General features: G+C 40.6%; 1 protein-coding gene across 5 annotated transcripts in view; it reads right to left on the reverse strand.

Annotated features, from left to right (window-relative positions):
- ppp4r4 (protein phosphatase 4, regulatory subunit 4) overlaps nt 1–18,812 on the reverse strand; it is a 186,495-nt gene that overhangs the window by 46,172 nt on the left and 121,511 nt on the right. For all 5 annotated transcript variants that reach the window (XM_087989669.1, XM_043697169.2, XM_043697170.2 and 2 more), the window contains 2 exons: nt 7,382–7,561; nt 5,661–5,766 (listed from right to left, as the gene is read on the reverse strand). In XM_087989669.1, the coding sequence (XP_087845795.1) occupies nt 5,661–5,766; nt 7,382–7,561 (286 nt within the window). The remainder of the gene's footprint in view (nt 1–5,660; nt 5,767–7,381; nt 7,562–18,812) is intronic.

The following is an 18,812-nucleotide window of genomic DNA, read 5'->3' on the forward strand; positions in this document are numbered from 1 at the left end:
ATGGTAAGGTGTTTAGGGTTTCTGGCTGTGTTTGGTCTGCTTGTCGTGGTTTGTTCTTGAGGAATCTGCGCACTATTATTTACAGCCAGACTACTAAGACCCCTCAGAATCCTAGTAGCACACAAACCCACCAACACTCTCAAACAAAAACTAACAAACTTCAAAGACCCAGTACAACCCATGGACAAAACCAATGTTGAATGATAGTTATATGAATTCACAAAACAGCCAAAGCAATAGTGAAGGCCAAGAGGCATTAATAATTATCAACAGATATTGCAACATGAAGGTTTAGATGACTTAACATTTCTGGTTAAAACATTTGTAGGAGAACACAAGATGATACAAGGTTCATTGCAATGACAATTTCAATCAGTTTTAGAATGTAAGATTTTTCTAAAAATTGTATTAAAAACAAAACTCATGCAGGCAAAGATGAGAAAGGACATGGCAAATGTTTATTAAAGACTACTAAACATTGGAGATAAATCTTAACAGCAGGGGTAGAAAGAATGGGTAATTGTAAGTATCTCAAGATATACTTAGATAAAAATAATTTAAGGTACAGAAATCTTTCTTTGGATGTTTAAAATTAGTTAGTAGAAGATGTTTCATTTCCAACATGGAAGCATTGAATTGCTGTAGCATAGAAGGAGGCAATTCAGCTCATCGTGGCTGCACTGGTTCTCTGTCCATGAGAAGGAAGCACTGTTTGATGTTATGTTAAGAAGTGAAGTGCAATGATTTCTTATTTACAATAAGCCTGGGTTAACTGAGGCAAACAGTCAAAGATAAGGATATTTAGAGTCATAGAGATGTACAGCATGGAAACAGACCCTTCGGTCCAACTTGTCCATGCCGACAAGATGTCCCAACCTAATCTAGTCCCACCTGCCAACACCCGGCCCACATCCCTCCAAATCCTTCCTATTCATATATCCATCCAGATGCCTTTTAAATGTTGTAATTGTACCAGCCTCCACCACTTCCTCTGGCAGCTCATTCCATATACACACCACCCTCTGCATTAAAAAGTTGCCTCTTAGGTCTCTTTTATATCTTTCCCCTCTCACCTTAAACCTATGCCCTCCAGTTCTGGACTCCCCCACCCCATGGAAATGACTTTGTCTATTTATCCTATCCATGCCCCTCACAATTCTATAAACCTCTATAAGGTCACTCCTCAGCCCCCGACCCTCCAGGGAAAATAGCCCCAGCCTATTCTGCCTCTCCCTATAGCTAAACCCTCCAACCCTAGCAACATCCTTGTAAATCTTTTCTGGACCCTTTTAAGTTTCACAACATCCTTCCTACATCTGGGAGATCAGAATTGCGCACAACATTCCAAAAATGGCCTAACTAATGTCCTGTAAAGCTGCAACATGACCTCCTGACTCCTATTCTCTATGCACTGACCAGTAAAGGAAAGCATACCAAACACCTTCTTCACTATCCTATCTACATGCGATTCTACTTTCAAGGTACTATGTACCTGCTCTTTAAGGTCTCTTTATTCAGCAACACACCTAAGGACCATACCATTAAGTGTATAAGTCCTGTCCTGATTTGGCTTTCCAAAGTGCAGCACCTCACATTTATCTAAATTAAACTCCAATTGTCACTCCTCAGCCAATTGGTCTAACTGATGAAGATCCCACTGTACACTGAGGTAACCTTCTTCACTGACCACTACACTTCCTATTTTGGTATCATCTGCAAATGTACTAACCATTCCTTCTATATTCACATCCAAATCATTTATATGAATGATGAAAAGTAGTGGACCCAGCACCGATCCTTGTGGCATACCACTGGTCACAGGCCTCCAGTCTGAAAAGCAACCCTCCACCACCAGCTTCTGTCTCCTGCCTTTGAGCCAGTTTTGTATCCAAATGGCTAGTTTTAGATTAGATTAGATTAGATTACTTTACAGTGTGGAAACAGGCCCTTCGGCCCAACAAGTCCACACCGACCCGCCGAAGCGTAACCCACCCATACCCCTACATTTACCCCTTACCTAACACTACGGGCAATTTAGCATGGCCAATTCACCTGACCTGCACATCTTTGGACTGTGGGAGGAAACCGGAGCACCCGGAGACACGGGGAGAACGTGCAAACTCCACACAGTCAGTCGCCTGAGGCGGGAATTGAACCCGGGTCTCTGGCGCTGCGAGGCAGCAGTGCTAACCACTGTGCCACCGTGCCGCCCACAAGTTCTCCCTGTATTCCATGTGATCTAACCTTGCGAACCACTCAACCATGAGGAACCAATGTGAACGCCTTTGGGGAAGTCCATACAGATCATGACCACCCCTCTGCTGTCATCAATCCTCTTTGTTACTTCTTCAGAAAACTCAATCAAGTTAGTAAGACATGGTTTCCCACACAAAAAGTCATGCTGACTATCCTTACTCAGTCCTTGCCTATCTAAATTTGTAAATGCTGTGCCTCAAGATTCTCTCCAACAACTTGCTCACCACCAATGTCAGGCTCACCATTCTGCAGTTCCCTGGTTCTCCTTACCACCTTTCTTAAATAGTGGCACTGCGTTCGCCAATCCCCAGTCTTCCAGCAGATCACCTGTGACTGCCGATGATCCATATATGTCAGCAAGGGGTCCAGCAATCACTTCCCTCGCTTCCCACAGAGTTCTAGGGTACATCTGATCAGGTCTTGGGGATTTATTCACCTTAATATGCTTTAAGACACCATCTCCTCAGTAATACGGCCATTTTTTAAGATGTCACCATCTATTTTCCCTACATTCTATATCTTCCATGTCCTTCTCCACAATAAACACTGATGCAAAATACTCATTTATTATCTCCCCCATCTCCTGCGGTTCCATACACATGCTGTCTTGCTGATCTCTGAAGGGCCCTATTCTCTCCCTAGTTACCCTTTTGTCCTTACAGTATTTACAAAATCCCTTTTGATTCTCCTTAACCCTATTTACCAAAGCAATCTCATGGCCCCTTTCTTCCCTTCTGATTTCCCTCTTAAATTTACTCCCACTGCCTTTACACTCTTCTACGGATTCACTCGATCTCTGCTGTATATACCTGACATATGCTACCTTCTTTTGATATAACTAAATTATTTAGAAAAACGAGTTTGATTCTGAAAAAAATTAACAGAACAAAATAAATAAAAGCATATTTTGACTTTCAGAATCAAGTCTGAAAAGGAGTTAGCAGTAGTTCTGGTAACAATATTTCCTAATACCCTTTAGATTACAAATTACTTGAGGAGACTGAAGCGTAGTCAATGCAACATCTTTGTTTAAGAGGTGGGAAGAATAAATAGTGTAAGTACAGGTCATTAATCTAATGTCAGCTACAGGCAAACCTTTATTCAGAAAATAATGAAAGGTATGGATTTGTTAATCATAATTATCATTTGCTATTTCAACAACTTTGATTTTTTTTAAGTTACAGCTTGTGAAGAAGTAATCTCTTATCAAATCAGCACTGAGTGTTTGTGTACTGATGACAGACAAAACAAATTTTGGACACACAACCTGTTCAAACCAACCTTGCAGAAATAATATGTGTGGTCTATCATGTTAATGCACCCAGAACCTTGGCCTCGAGTTCTGGATTACTAGTCCAGTGACATTACCACTACACTACTGCATTTCTTATCCTAACATTGCAAGATATGTTAGATATTTAGTACGTCTTTAAATCATTTAATCCATTCATTACTGTTTTGGTGTTTGGATTGCAGTTCAAAGTTGAAAAGGATTTGAAAATGTTGTTTTTCTTAAGTCTGACTAGAACAATGCAACTGGACCTTCCAATTATGCCCTAATTGCAGTTAATTTGCAACACTTGACAAAGTGTTATGCAATCAATCTTACTATTTGAAGGCAATGATCAATTACTTTATTCAAAAGGCAGGTTCATGTTTTTATCTAGGAGTACAAAGATGTGCAGGTGAGGTGGATTGGCCATGCTAAATTGCCCATAGTGTCCAGGCTAGATGGATTAGTCATGGGAAATGCAGGGTTACAGGGATAAGGTAGGGGAAAGGGTCTGGGTGGGGTGCTTTTCAGAGGGTGGACTGGATGTGCCAAATAGCCTGTTTCCACACTACAGGGATTCTAGGAAAGATAATTAACAGGGCATACTGCCTTTCATTATATAGTGAAGTGCACTGAATGGAATGCCCCGTAGTGCCGAAAGCCAGATGCCGATTACAGAAACACAAGATCTTGGGCTAAATTTTATGGCTGTGCAAAATTCTTGATACCTGGTCTGAATGCAGAGGGAACCATCCCCCACCCTGGATTTGGCTGGTGATGGGACTTACTCTGATGAGCTGCTAGTTGGTCATGGCTGAAGCTGAATTTACAGCTTCAGAGAAAGGTCTCAGTGGCCAGATGTCCTCAAAAAAAGTATTGGTACTATAGACAAGACCCAGCAATCAGGTGGTGGTGGTACTGAAAGGGGAGGGAAGTGTTGGGAATTGTTTGAAGATTGTCAATTTATCTGAGGTGCATTTGGCACGGGAATAACCATTGCCACCAGAGACTCATCTGTATCCAAAAAGGAGAGTTATCTCATGCCAGATTTCACAGGGTTTTATCCCAGCATAGCGGGAAGAAGTGGCTCACATCTCCGAGGGAACTAATTTGATATATTTCCTAACCACTTATAAAATGGTATGGCAACAGGGAAATATCAGGCAATCCTTGATGCCTTCCCATGTTATTTCACCAGTCTCCCCAGCATGTCACATTTGCTGGCCTTTATCTCTCTTTGTTTAGTTATGAATGTTACTGATGTGATGATTAAGCTAATAGGAGTTGAAAAGATACCATATCATCCAAATGAATTTTTAACCCAATTGCACTATGCAACCGATCAGGTTTCTCATCAGCAAACAAGAACTACTTTTGCACATCAATAAAAATACTGGGACTGGAGTTTATTTCAACTGTTCTGTAGTTCTGGTTCCCTAACAATGAATACAGAAGTTAACCTGTAAGTAATTTTCACTGTGTTTATGCTATTCACTTGCACTATGCAACTTTTGTTCAGCATTTATAGCAAGTCTAATGGTTTAAAAGATTTTACATCATTAAAAATGTGTCAGTGCTAGCAGTCATTGCTTTTGGGTTAAAAGGTTCTGAATTCAAGTCCCACTCTAGAAATTTTAATGCATAATCTAGCTGACAATTCTCACCAATATTGAGGAAGATGTTGTTTTTCAGAAAAAAGTTAAAAGGAAGCCCAGCCAGCCCCTTGGATGATAATAAAATAAATCAATAGCACTACTTAAAGAAAAGCAGAAGGACTACTGGTTTTTCTATGATATTTATCCATCAGTGAAACAGATTGATCGATTATTAATTCACTCCAGTCTGTAATAGATTGCCATGCAAACACTGGCTGCCATATTTCCTACATTATAATTACAGATACACTTCAGAGTTCCTTGATTGACTGTAAAGGGCTTTGAAACACTTCAAGATCGTCAAGATGTTATATAAATACAGAATCTTTGTTCTTTTTTACTGAGATAGTGCATTGGAATAGAAAGATTTGTAGTTTGCGGTGCATTACACTGGGATGTATATACTTAGTTTTGTGGGAGCAAGCCCACAGAGACTACAATTTACATTACAACTTTGCTTTTTGAAGAATACTTACGTTCAACGAGTTTACTGCATATTTCCTGTCTTTGCTCCTGTTTACGATTGTAACGAACAAATACACAAAGGGTTCTGGCTGAGGCTCTTTGGACTGGGAGGACATTCTAAATAATAATAATAAATCCCAACTTGAACTTTAGTGTTATCAGAATTAGAATTATCTTCAAAACAGTCATTTAACAATCTATTGACATCAAAGGCACATAGACACTCTTTAATAAAGTTTGCTACTGATGGGGAGAGCACACTCGCTTTTCACAGCAGTCAGCTGCTGTATTCTGAAATTTAAAAGTCCAGAATCGCAGACAACCACTTTGATGGCTGTTGTCAAATGGCAAGTACAAAAGGAAGGTGAGAGATTAGGGTGCCAGGAGGGTAGGGTTACAGATGAGTAAGGGGACAGAGTGCCAGGTTTTGGATGGGGGTTGAGAGAAGAATAGTGGACAGGAAACCATATGGGTAGGGGCAGGATGCCAAGTGAGTGGGGTATGGGTAGCCAAGTAAGTGATGCATTATTATGGGAGATCAGAGTAGGTGGGAGAAACAGGCCCATCAGGGGTCAGAGGAGGAGTGGACAAGGGCATATTCCACAGGGTAAAGGAAATTTGGGACCTGATGGGTGAACAGCAGGTGGTCAAGTGTAGTGAGAGTGAAAAAGGGTGAATTTAGGGTCTTGAGGGGGTGAATGGGAACAAGTGCAAAACAGGAACGGAGGATCAGATCCAGTAGCGGAAATGTTGGGTCAGGTAATGGGAAGTGGTGGAGGTATGTAAATGGTTGAGGGGTGTGTGTCATAAAGTCATAGAGATGTACAACTCAAAGTCAGTTTCATGGTAGACCAAGTATTTAATAGTCTAACTTTTCCTGACCAACTATTTACTTAGTTTCATTGGACTCTCTGAATTGTCAGATTTAAAAAGGATACTTCCGGAAGGATCCAGACATAGCAGAATTACCCAGATAATCTTCAATTTCCTGGGCAATTTCTGAGTCTGTTACAATGACAACGATGCAGGGACTCCATGTGTAACTCCCATCAATACTGAAATAACAACTAGTCTTTGGAAATTCCAAGCCAATAATTTCAGTGGTCACACCAATGACATGTTTTAAGAATGGTCTAATATCTTCATATATAAATGAAGCAAGCTAAAAATAGTAAATATAAATATCGCAGACATAAATAGAGAAGACAACAGGAATGCATGCTGTTTTTACACTCCAAATCATAGAATTGATGCCAGAGCCTAGACTTAGACAACAGAAAAAAATAGAAATAATTTGATACCTCATTTCAAATTAGATATGTGAAGTATATATTGGAGATTTAAATGATATTTGCAGGCAGGAATAATTAATCTACTTGTTAAAATAATTACAGACTCTATAAAGTAAAATGTGAATCTAATTTTCAGAATGGGATATAAAAGTTATGTTAGCTTTTTATACATTAAGTTGGAGGCTACATGTAAATTTGTAACAATATGTATCAGTAACATGATTTGACTGGATAATTTCAAAAACTGAATGCTTTGCTGATTTAAACAAGATAGAATGAATTGTACACTACTTAGGAATTATGCTTCATGTATAGTTACAAAACAAACTCAAGCAAATTGGAAGAATATTACTCTTCAAATAGGCATATTAATACATCTAGTTACTCAGCTTGCACATAATTTTAAAATGCTTAAAAATTAAACTAGAGATAGATCTTACATTTGTTGTCATTATTCTAAACATTATTGGTAAGAACTTGTAGTATATCTGATCGCTTGAAATGACTTGTGGCAGACAGGAAAACGTCAACAATAGCTTTTCATGTATTCTCCATTTTAAAGAAGTGGCAGCTCTCTGTTCAGCTATTGAAAGTGCTGGAATCAGGTCAGGAACATGTACCTGGTAACAGAATTTCCAATTAAAATAAGATGGATACAAACACTTGAAAAAGCCAAAACGTTAAATGTGTACATTTAAAATGTCATTAATTTGATACCGCTGGAAATGTGTTGCTGGAAAAGCGCAGCAGGTCAGGCAGCATCCAGGGAACAGGAGAATCGACGTTTCGGGCATAAGCCCTTCCTGAAGAAGGGCTTATTGCCCGAAACGTCGATTCTCCTGTTCCCTGGATGCTGCCTGACCTGCTGCGCTTTTCCAGCAACACATTTCCAGCTCTGATCTCCATTAATTTGATACCTTCTATCTTGCCTAAGCGATTAATTTATTACACATACAATGATGTAGTACTTAATTTAGAAGCAAGACTGCCATTATAGCCAAGATAAACTCTGCAAACATACTTCAAAAATGCAATAATTTACTTTGTTTATATAGTGTCATGCTAGAATAGTAGTGAAGACTGAATTGTCACATTTTTCTAGTTAGTTCTAAATGGAATAGATTCAGAACAGATTTAACAGTTCAAAATCTGATATCCATGAGGCACAATGCGACATCAACAACAGCAGAATTCTATTTGACTGCAATTTTTAAATTAAGAATCCAGGGGATCCCTCACTCTATCATTACCACAATGCCAGAGGATCAACACTTGCTCAGTGAGGAGAGCAAAACCATATGCCTAAAAATGAGGTGCTAAACTGGTAAACTGATAGGGCTACATGCATGCAACTCAGAAGTAGCATGCAAAAGCAGAGCAAACCAACCAAAAATTCATTAACCTGATTAACGTTTTGGAACCCTGCTACATCCAGCTGTGAATAATGGTGAACAATTAAACAACTAACAGAAAAGGCAGTTCCACAAATATCTCTATCCTCCTCAATGACAGGGGAGCCCGGCAGGTCAGTACAAAGGACAGCTGAAACATTTGCAACCATCTGCAGCCAGAGTTGTCAAATGGGTGATCGTTCTTATTCTCAGCCTGAGTTCCCCATCATCAGATTTGTCAATCTTTAGCAAATTCAATTTTCTTCCTTGAGACATCAAGAAATGATTGAAAGCACCAAAAACAGCAAAGCATAGGAAGCCTGACAATATTCCAGCAGGAGTACTGAAAACCTCTTGTCCAAAACCAGCAGCAACCGGAGACAAACTGTTCCTGTATAGCAACAACACTGGCAGCTACCTAGCATTGTGAGAATTGTCTAGACATTCCCATCCACAAAATGAAGGCAAATCCAACTATGACCAATTCACACCCCAACAATCTATTCCCAATTATTGGCAAATATTAGGCAACAGTGCTATCAAATGGCTCTTAAACAATTTGCTTATTGGTGCTCAGATTGGGTTCCTTCAGACAACTCAGCACTTGACCTCATCATAGCCTTGATCCTAACATAGACAATCTAGATTAATTCAAGAGTTGAGGTGAAAGTGACTGTCCTTGACAGCACTTGATTGAGTGTAGTGTCAAAGTCAAGCAAATGCCAAATGGGAATCTGGAAAAAGTTCTTCATTGATTGGAGGCATACCTACCACAAAAGAAAATGGTTGTAAATATTGGAAGTGAATCAATCCAGTTGTAGGACATGGCTGCAGGTGCTCCTCAGCATAATGTCCTAGGCTCTTCCCTCCATCCTTGAGTCAGATGTGGGGATGTTTATTAGGGATTGCAGTGTTCAGTACTCTGAATGACACTTCAGATATTGAAGCAGACAGTGTCCATCTGCAGCAAGGTTTGGACAACATTCACATTTTGATTTATGAGATGCAAGTAACATGCGAGAGACACAAGTATAATATCATCTCCAAGAAAACCTAACTATTTCTCCCCTGTTTCCCCCTCAATAGCGTTAGCATTGCTGAATCCATCCACATCATTCTGGAATTGATCATTAATCAGAAACTAACTGAACCATCAGTATAAATACTACAGCTACAAGAACATGTCAGAGGCTAGGAATTCTAACACACCTCCTGGCTCCAAAGTCTGTCCATAAGGCATAACTTATGTCTATGATGGAATATTTTCACTTGCATCATCCAGGATAAAGTTGCTTGCTTGATTGATACACAACTAGTGCACAATGGCAACCATGTGTCCTTTGTATAGGACATGCTGCAACAACTAACCAAGCCTCCTCAAAAGTGTTCTGAGGAAGGGTCATTTGACCTAAAACCTTAACTCTGATTTCTCTCCAAAGATGCTGCCAGCTGAGATCTTCCAGCAACTTCTGTTTTTGATTCTTCCTTCAAAAGCACTTTCCAAATTCACGACATTAAGCAGCATTCACAAGAACCCCCTCAAGTCACACATCACCCTGGCATGGAACTACATTGCTCTTATTTCACTGTTGCTTGGCACTCCCTCTCTTAACATAGTAGAATGTACCTACACCAGGTAGACTGTAGCAATTTAAGAAGAAAGCTCATCACCAATATCTAATGGATAATATCCACTGGCTGCATATGTAAATTAGATTATGTCAGAATTTTCTTTACATTATGGAAATGTTGCAACATTCTTATGAACTAACAATGTAATATTTTCAGTTTTACCCTGTTCGCTGCTTATTTACAGTAAATAGCAGTAGATAAGCAGTTTTTCTACATTACTAATCTGTGCAAAAAGAATAATATTGAAAAATCAAAATTTAGGTGCAAGAACAAACAAAATCATTTTTATGATTACACAAGTATTGTTTAGAAGCAAATTACTGTACTAAGTCACTGCACAGTAAATAATGTCCTAGACACATGAATTATTAACCTTGACAATCTTTGCATGTAATTGTAATATTGCTTTACAGGCAATAAGTGGATGATGACTCAGAATCACAGTATTAGGGCAGGAGGAGATCATTCGGCCCATCACATCTGCAACGGTTCTCCAAATGAGCATCAGTGACATTCTCTTGCCTTTTTTGCATGTCCTCGCATATTATTTCCATTTAAATGATGATCCAATGTCTCTTGAATGTACAACTGAATTGCCTTCTAACATACTTCCAAGGCAGTGCATTCAGAACAAATCATTGAGCACAAAAGGTTTTTGCCCACATCATATTTGCTTTTTTTTGCAAATGGCTTTAAATCTGTGACCTCTTGCTCTTGATTCTTTTCCAATGAGGAGCAAATTTGTGCTATGCTGTCCAGATTTTGAAAGCATTAAGCAGGTCCCCTCTTTGCCTCCTTCCTTCTAAGGGGAATGGTCCTAACCTTTCCAATATGTCCTCATAACTGAAATTTTGTATCCCTGGAAACATTCTTGCAAATCTCTTATGTACTCTCTCTCTAATGCTGTGGCACTCAAATGCACACAACTCTCCATCTAAGGTCTAACTAGTGCTGCGTACAAGTCCAGCACAATTTCTTTGCACTTATACTCTATGCTATTGTACTCTGATAAACCCCAGGATACACTTTATAAACTGCTCTCTGCACTTATCCTATCATCTTTATATATTCAGGTCCTCCTTCTTGCCTTTTAGAATCATTCCCCTTTTTATAAAATTGACATCCTATGTTATTCCTATCAAAATGCATCACCTTACAGTTCTCTGTATTGTATTTAGACCATATGACATAGGACCAGAGGTAGGCCATTCAGCCCAGTGAGTCTGCTTCACAATTCAATGGGATCATGGTTTATCTGAAAATCCTCAACTTCACTTTCCTGCCTTTTCTCCCATAATCCTGGATTCCCTTACAGATTAAAAATCTGAATATCTTAGTTTTAAGTAACTTAAAGACCCTATCTCCATAGCCCTCTGGGGTAAAGAATTCTCCAAATACACTATCCACAGAGAAGACGTTTCTTCTATTTTCTGTTTTCTGTTTTATATAGACCCTTACTCTGAAGTTATTGGACCCTATGGTGCTAGACTCTCTCACAAAGGAAAACAATCTTTCTGCATCTTACCCTGTCAAGTCCGACAAGAATCGTGTAAATTTCAATAAGGTCACCTCTCATTCTTTAAAACTTCAATGATTAAAGATCCATGCTACTCAACTCCACCCACAGGATAGATTCTATCAGCATAGTAAATCTACTCCAGACTGCCAATATATCGTTTCTTAAAGAAGGGAACCAAACTCGTTCACAGTATTGCAGCTATGGTTGAGCACTGCCTTCTATAATTTAAGGGAAACCTCCCCTCCTTCTGAAATCAAGGTTAATGTTCCATTTGTCTTCCCTATTGCCCTGTCTTGCAGGCAACACGGTGGCTCAGTGGTTAGCACTGCTGCCCCACAGCACTAGAGACCCTGGTTCAATTCCACCCTTGGGTGACTGTGTGGAGTTTGCATATTCTCCCTGTCCCTGATGGGTTTCCTCTGGGTGCTCCAGCTTCCAGAGGGGGTTATTGAGAGGGGGGTAGTTACTCCACAGCCACATGAAGAAGGTGGATGGGTTACCATCAGGGGTAGGAAAGGGAACCGGCAGGAGGCGCAGGGATCTCCTGTAGTGGTTTCCCTCAACAACAAGTATACCACTGTTGGGGGATGACTTATCAGGGGTAAGCAATGGGACACAGGTCTCTGGTGTAGAGTCCGTCCCTGTTGTTCAGAGGAGAAGGGGGAAGAGGAGCAGAACTTCATTCATTGGGAACTCCACAGTTAGGGGGACAGATAGGTGGTTTTCTGGGAAGGAGAGAGACTCACGATTGGTGTGTTGACTCCCAGGTGCCAGGGTTCATGATGTCTCTGATCGTACTTTTGGGATCCTTGACAGGGAGGGGAAGCAGCCCCAAGTCATGGTCCACATTGGCACCAACGACATAGGTAAGAAGCAAGGTGGGGATCTCAGGCAGAAATTCCAGGAGCTAGGGTGGAAGCTTAGAGCGAGAACAAACCGAGTTGTTATCTCTGGTTTGTTGCCTGTGCCACGTGCTAGTGAAGCGAGGATCAGGGAGAGTGTGGAGCTGAACATGTGGCTGCAGGGATGGTGCAGGAGGGAGGGTTTTGGATTCTTGGATATTTGGAGCTCTTTCTGGGGAAGGTGGGATCTCTAAAAACAGGATTGTTTTCACCTGAACCAAAAGGGTACCAATATCCTGGGGGGTAAATTTGCTAATGGGGGGGGGGGGGGGGGGGGTTTAAACTCATGCTGCAGGGGGATGCGAGAATGCCCGGCGTTCAGGATGTTGGTTTGAAATGTGTGTACTTCAATGCCAGGAGAATCTGGAATAAGGTGGGTGAACTTGCAATTTCAATGTTGTGGCCATTTCAGAGACATGGCTAGGGGAGAGACAGGACTGGTTGTTGCAGATTCTATCATTCAAATAGTTTAGATGGGTCAGTTTTGTCAATGTGTGCAGGAGGGTTTTCTGACACAATATGTAGACAGGCCAACAAGGGCACTGCCATATTGGATTTGGTACGGGGGAATGAACCCGGCCAGGTGTTAGTTTTGGAGGTAGGTGAGGACTGTGGCAATAGTGACCACAATTTGGTTATGTTTACATCAGCAATGGGCAGGGATAGGTATATACCACAGAGAAAGAGGTATAACTGGGGGAAAGGCAATTATGATGCAATTAGGCAAGATTTAGGTTGCATAGGATGGGGAAGGAAACTGCAGGGGATGGATGCACTTGAAATGTAGAGCTTATTGAAATATCAGCTACTGCAGGTCCTGGATAAAAATATACCTATCAGGCAGAGAGGTAGTTATTGAGAGAGGGAGCCATGGTTTACTAAAGAAGTTCAAGCTCTTGTCAAGAGTAAGACAAAGGATTATGCGAGGATGAGGTGTGAAGGCTCAGTTAGAGGGCTTTGGAGTTATAAGTTAGCCAGAAAAGATCTAAACAGAGGGCTAAGAAGAGCCAAGCGAGGACATGAGAAGTTGTTGGTGGATAGGATCAAGGGAAATCCTAAGGCCTTCTATAGGTATATCAGGAATAAAAGAATGACTAGAGTAAGATTAGGGCCAATCAAGGACAGTAGTGGGAAATTGTGTGTGGAATCTGAGGACATAGGGGAAGCGCTTAATGAATATTTTTCATCAGTATTCACACTGGAAGAGGGCAATGTTAGTGAGAATACGGAGATACAGGCTACTAGATTAGATGGGATTGCGGTTGACAATTTTGGAAGATCTGAAAATAGATAAGACCCCTGAGCCAGATGGGATTTATCCTTGGATTCTCTGGGAATCCAGGAAAGAGATCACAGAACATTTGGTTTTGATCTTTATGTCATCATTGTCAACAGGAGTAGTGCCAGAAGACTGGAGGATAACAAATGTTGTTCCCTTATTTAAGAAGGCAAGTTAGGTCAACCTTGGTAATTATAGGCCAGTGAGCCTTTCTTCGGTTGTGGGTAAGGTGTTGGAAAAGGTTATAAGAGATAGGATTTATAATCATTTGGAAAGGAATAATTTGGTTAGGGATAGTCAACTTTGTTTTGTGAAGGATGGGTCGTGCCTCACAAACCTTATTGAGTTCTTCGAGATGGCGACAAAACAGGTGGATGAAGATAAAGCTGTTGATGTGCTGTATATGGAATTCAATAAGGTATTTGATAAGGTTCGATATGGTCGGCTATTGCACAAAATACGGAGTTTCAGGATTGAAAGTGATAAAGCAGTTTGAATCAGAAATTGGCTAGGTGGTGGTTGATGGGAAATGTTCATCCTGGAGCTCAGTTACCAGTGTGCCATAAGGATCTGTTTTGGGATCACTGCTGTTTGTCATTTTTATAAATGATCTGGATGTGGGCGTAGAAGGATGGGTTAGTAAATCTGTGGATGACACTATGGTAGGCAGAGTTGTGGATAGTGCTGAAGCATGTTGTCGGTTACAGAGGAACATAGATAAGATGCAGAGCTGGGCTGAGTAGTTGCAAATAGTGTTTAACGTGGAAAAGTGTGAGGTAGTTCACTTCAGAAGAAGTAACAGGAATGCAGAGCACTGGGCTAATGGTAAAATTCTTGGCAGTGTAGATGAACAAAGAGACCTCAGTGTCCAGGTACATAAATCCCTGCAAGTTGCCACCCAGGTTGATAGGGTTGTTCAGAAGGCATATGGTGTGTTGGCGTTTATTGGTAGGGGGATTGTGTTTCAGAGCCACGAGGTCATGCTTCAGCTGTACCAGACACTGGTAAGGCCATAAATGGTGTATTGCATACAGTTCTGGTCACTGCTTTATAGGAAGGATGTGGAAGCTTTGGAAAGGGTTCAGAGGAGGAGATTTGGCTGGTATGGAAGGCAGGTCTTACGAGGAAAGGCTGAGGGAACCGAGGCTGTTTTTATTGGAGAAAAGAAGGTTGAGAGGTGACTTAATCAAAATGTATAAGATAATCAGAGGGTTAGATAGGGTGAACAGTCAGAGCCTTTTTCCTCGGATGATGATGGCTAACATGAAGGGACATAGCATTAAATTGAGAGGTAATAGATTTAGGACAGACATCAGGGATAGTTTCTTTACTCAGACAGTATTGGGGGCGTGGAACAGCCTGCCTGCTACAGTAGTAGACTCGTTGCCGTTAAGAGCATTTAACTGGGCATTGGACATACATATGAATAATAATGGAACGGTGTAGGTTAGAGAGCATCAGATTAATTTCACAGGTTGGCGCAACATCGAGGGCCAAAGGGCCTGTACTGCGCTATAACGTTCTATGTTCTAAGTTCCTTCAATAACACAAAGATGTGCAGGTCATGTGGACTGAACTTGCTAAATTGTCCATAGTGTCCAAGGATAAGCAGGCGAGATGAGTTAGCCATTGGAAATGGAGGGTTACATGGATAGGGTGGGGAGGGTGGGTCTGGTTGGGATGCTCTTTGGAGGATTGGTGTGGATTTGATGGGATGGAATGGCTAGAGTCCACATGTCGAGATTCTATTACCTGCTCAGCTTCAGTGAAGGCTGTGTGTGATTTATGCACAAGGACTCCTAGTTTCCAGCAATCATTTGTCATAGAAACATTCAGCTCCACTATTGTTCCCACCAAAGTGCACAAGCTCACACTTTCCCAAATTATTTTCCATCTTTCAAACTTCTGTCCAGTCCCTTAGCCTATCCATTTCCCTCTGAAGAGTTTTGGTGTCGTTCACACCACTTGCTGTCCCACATATCATCTGCAAACTCGATGATAGTTCATTCATTTTCTTCCTAACTTTTGAGAATTAAAGTCAGATTCAGAGAATAACCTTTCAATCAGTTAAAATAGAACTTTTAAAGGAAGTATCTGCCAGATGTCGCAGTTAGAATTTAAATACCTGAATTCCTTTGTTTGAATTAATTTTTGATCCCTGTATCTAAGTAGTGGCTCTAGGCATATCCATATAAGAAAGATTGTTGCTTTGCACAAAGCACAATTAGTGTGCAGATAAATTCAGCACAGTGAGACGAAAGTCGAGTGAGTATACTGCTGGAAATTCAACTAGGAAAATTTCATCGGCCATCTGTATGCCCACTCTGCCCAAAGTTTCAATGATCTTTTGCAGTTCTACACTGACCTCTGAAGGTTACAACCTTTCTAAGTATCATTTCATCTGCAAACTTTGAAATTGTTCTTTATACACTATGATCTAGACCACTAATATACATTGCCCATAGTGGGCGGCATGATGGCTCAGTGGTTCGCATTACTGGCTCACAGCGCCAGGGACCCGGGTTCGATTCCAGCCTCAGGTGACTGTCTGTGTGGAGTTTGCACATTCTTCCAGTGTCTGCATAGGTTTCCCAGAGTGCTCTAGTTTCTTCCCATAATCCGAAGATGTGCAGGTCAGGTGGATTGGCCAGGCTAATTTTTCCATAGTGTTAGGAGCATTAGTCAGAGGGAGATGAGTCTGGGTGGGTTGCTCTTTGGTGGGTTGGTGTGGATTTGTTGGGCTGAAGGGCTTGTTCCCACACTGTAGGGAATCTAATCTAATCTAAATTAGTTTAAACATCATTTCTCCTTTTGAAATCCATGCTGGTCTTTCTAATCAACCCAATGTTTCCATATGACCACAGAGGAACCTCGATTATCCAGTATTCGATTATCCAAATTTTGGATATTCCGAACAAGATCGCAAGGTCCCGATGCTTGGCTAAACTGTGTTATCCAGCATTTGATTATCCGAATATTCAATTATCCGAACAAAATACTCCCTACCCAAGTCATTCGGATAATCAAGGTTCCTCTGCACTAACTTTATTTAATTGTTTCAAGAATCTTCTCCACCACTGAAGTTAAAGTGACCAGTTTTTTTATTATTGGGCTTTTTCCTGCAATTTTCTTTCCTTTTACATGTATTTTATTGAAAAGTAGATTTTTAAAATATTACAACAAATATAATACAATTCAAAACAATACAAAAAAAACAAAAAAATTTTAAAAACCCAAACCACCCTCACGTACAAATATATATAAAAAATATAAGAAAAACTCCAACTAACTACTTAACTAAATAAATAATACCTAACAACAAACTAATAAATAATAATAACATGCAGCAAAACAAAACACTAACTCTCGAATATCAAGAGCATTAATTTTCACATATTCATCCGTTCGCAGTTCACCCTCTCTGGATATTGGACTTGTAAAGCGCAATCGTTGTGGCAGACAAATCTGTGTCCAGGTATTCCAAAAAGGGCTGCCATGTCTTATAGAAATTCTCAGTTTTGTGGTGTACCATACTTTTAAGAAAATCCAACGGGATATGTTCCATAACAATCTTACGCAAACCCGACAGGCCCCGGGGGGGGTTTTTGGACACTCAACCTAACGAGATATTCTTTCTTGCATAGAAAGTGAGGATGTTGAAAAGGTTTTTCTACAGGAAATACACTGGGCAGGCCAAGAAGAGAAGAGAAGAGATCGGGTTCTTCTCCACCCTTACACTTCAAATCCCCTCCATTGCACCTGCCACAGCACTCCCATATGTTTGAAACCTGCCATAGGACCAGAAACAATGGGTAAGAGTGTCCGTACTAACTTTGCACTTGGGCATGTTGAAGATTCTCATGGTTTAAATTTTGACAAACGATCTGGAGCCAAGCGGACTCTGTGGAGAATCTTCAACTGTAAAGCATGCGTCCTATTGTAAAGTGATATCTTTCTTACATTTTCCCATATATCTTCCCATGCCTCTGAGGAGACCTCAACGTCTCGTTCTCTCTCCCAAACCCTGCAAAGCTGATCAAACTCATCTGAGGGCCTGCACCCTCCCCCACCCCCCAAGTTGATGATATAGAGTGCTGACAGAAAGTGTACTCTTAGCACTTATGTCACCTTCTTCTCTATGTCAGATTTGTAGGGATCAGTCTGGAGTGTAATGTTTTTTTGAATAAAATCCCTAACTTGAAAAAATCGAAAGAGGTCCCTCCAAGATAGCTTGTATTTCCATGCCAACTGATCAAAAGACATCATTGTATCTCCCTCAAATAATCCTGAATCCATCATCCTTGGTTGAAAACCTGGCATACCCACTATAGATGTAAGAAAAGATGTTTTGCCAATATTGCCTTCCATCTGCCAAATTGCCCTCCATGCTTTAACAGTATTGATAACTATTTGGTTATGGCAATATTCATTAACTGTCTTAATTTTGTCCAAAAACAGCAAGCTCGTAAGGGGGCACTTTGCCTGAGAGGTTTCAATACCTAAACATATTCAAAGAGGGTCCCCACAAGCCCAACCACTCATGTAAAATAAAAGCAAGCTTAGTTGATAGTTTTAATGTCTGGGAGATCCACTCCCCCATTCTGTCAGACAACTGCAGTTTAGCTAATTTAATAAGGGGCTGCTTACAATGCCAAATAAAAGAGCCGAACCAGCTGTTCAGTCTCCTGAACATTTGCTTATTGAAACTGGTAGGAGCATTCATATCGGTCATAACAAACGGACGGGGGAGAATATTCATCTTAATAAGAGCTATCCGACCTAACTATGAGACCGGAAGCGCCTCCCATTTTTGAAGGTCTTGTTTGATTTTGTTGACTAATTGAACAAAATTAGCTTTAAACAACCGATCAAAAACTGGAGTAATGAATATGCCCAAATACATAAAACCCCCACGTGACCACTTAAATGGGAATTGAGATTTGCTCTCAGGACCTAACACCTTCCTAAGACCACCCATAGGCTTGGCCTCTGATTTTACAAAATTAATCTTGCACCCTGAAAAGGTGCCAAACGAGCTGATGCATTGTATCAGGAGAGGTCTTGAAACTGCTGGATTTGACAAAAAAATGACGACATTGTCGACGTACAACAAAATCTTATGTAATTTTGACCCCACCTCTGGAGCCG

Source organism: Chiloscyllium plagiosum, unplaced genomic scaffold (assembly GCF_037043375.1).
Source record: "Chiloscyllium plagiosum isolate Xiang-an unplaced genomic scaffold, Cpla_swu_hap1 HiC_scaffold_8, whole genome shotgun sequence".
NCBI lineage: Eukaryota > Metazoa > Chordata > Chondrichthyes > Orectolobiformes > Hemiscylliidae > Chiloscyllium > Chiloscyllium plagiosum.